The 1,058-nt window shown below is 49.0% G+C and overlaps 1 protein-coding gene across 2 annotated transcripts in view; it reads right to left on the reverse strand.

Moving 5' to 3' along the window:
* ASIC2 (acid sensing ion channel subunit 2) overlaps positions 1-1,058 on the reverse strand; it is a 1,089,542-nt gene that overhangs the window by 17,048 nt on the left and 1,071,436 nt on the right. For both annotated transcript variants that reach the window (XM_012809736.2, XM_003797192.1), the window contains exon 4: positions 190-340. In XM_012809736.2, coding sequence (XP_012665190.1) covers positions 190-340 — 151 coding nt within the window. The remainder of the gene's footprint in view (positions 1-189; positions 341-1,058) is intronic.

A 1,058-nucleotide genomic window follows, 5' to 3' on the forward strand; every position in this document is an offset into this window, starting at 1 on the left:
CTGCCTTTGTGGATGAACTAACTGGGTGTTTCTATCTGCCCTCCAAAGGTTTAGGCACCAAATGCCAGAGTCTTCCCGGAGCAACATCCTTTTGGATCTGAGTGGAGTGGATGAAGCATTTCAACGCCCGTTAAGGTGAGGATGCACGTGGCCCCTGCGGGTGCTGCGCCCACCCTGCCCTGCACTCACCTGGCATGTGGACCATGCGGCAGTTACAGTTTTCCACAATGTAGCGGGTCTCACAGTCAATCCTACAGGCGGTGATGCTGTAAACAGGAAAGAAGTCGAGTCCCATCTCTGAGGATCGGCACTCACCCCACGGTGGGGGCAGGTACGTGAGCTGCAAGACAGGAAGAAGGGGGCAGCAGTCAACCCTGCTGCTTGCTTACCTTCAGCAGATGCAGCGGCTCGTTCCTTTACTTATTCAATCAACAAACAATCACTGAGCATCTACTACATGACAATCTACACTCCACTGACCTTGTGGGCCTTCAACATCTGGCTCCAACACGATTTTTCCTACTTCGTCTTTTATACCCTCCCCCAAGCACTGTTCTCCTCAGTCACCACGTGACTTCCTATTCCACACTTTACCCCCTCTCATCTTGTGGAAGGATCCAGCTCCACTCTACCCTCTTGGCTTGAGACATTGGAACCCCCGATTAGACTCAGAGGAAAAAACCCATAGGAAGATTTGGGATACAATGGTTTTTGGTGCGATCATTGTTATCCATGATCCTTGGTCTGGACTAGAACAGCTCTTAGTGCCGTGGTGAGGCTGATGCTCCTTTGGAGAAAATGACAATCCTATTCCCAGAGGTCCACTGAGCATCAGTGTTCTTTTAGCATCATGGTTCTTGCCTGGTGGGAACGGGAGGGTGGAGGATGAGGGAACTAATGGTTGTTGAGAATTTACTACGAGTTAAGCACCAAGTCCTTCACAACCATTTTTTTTTTAAGATTGAAGAATAAACAGTACCATAAAATGTATAATATTTAAGTGCATAGCATGAGTTCTGGCAAACCTAGGTAGCCACCACACCGACTAAGAGAGAGGG

This window comes from Otolemur garnettii, unplaced genomic scaffold (assembly GCF_000181295.1).
Source record: "Otolemur garnettii isolate 467f Iridium unplaced genomic scaffold, OtoGar3 scaffold00112, whole genome shotgun sequence".
NCBI lineage: Eukaryota > Metazoa > Chordata > Mammalia > Primates > Galagidae > Otolemur > Otolemur garnettii.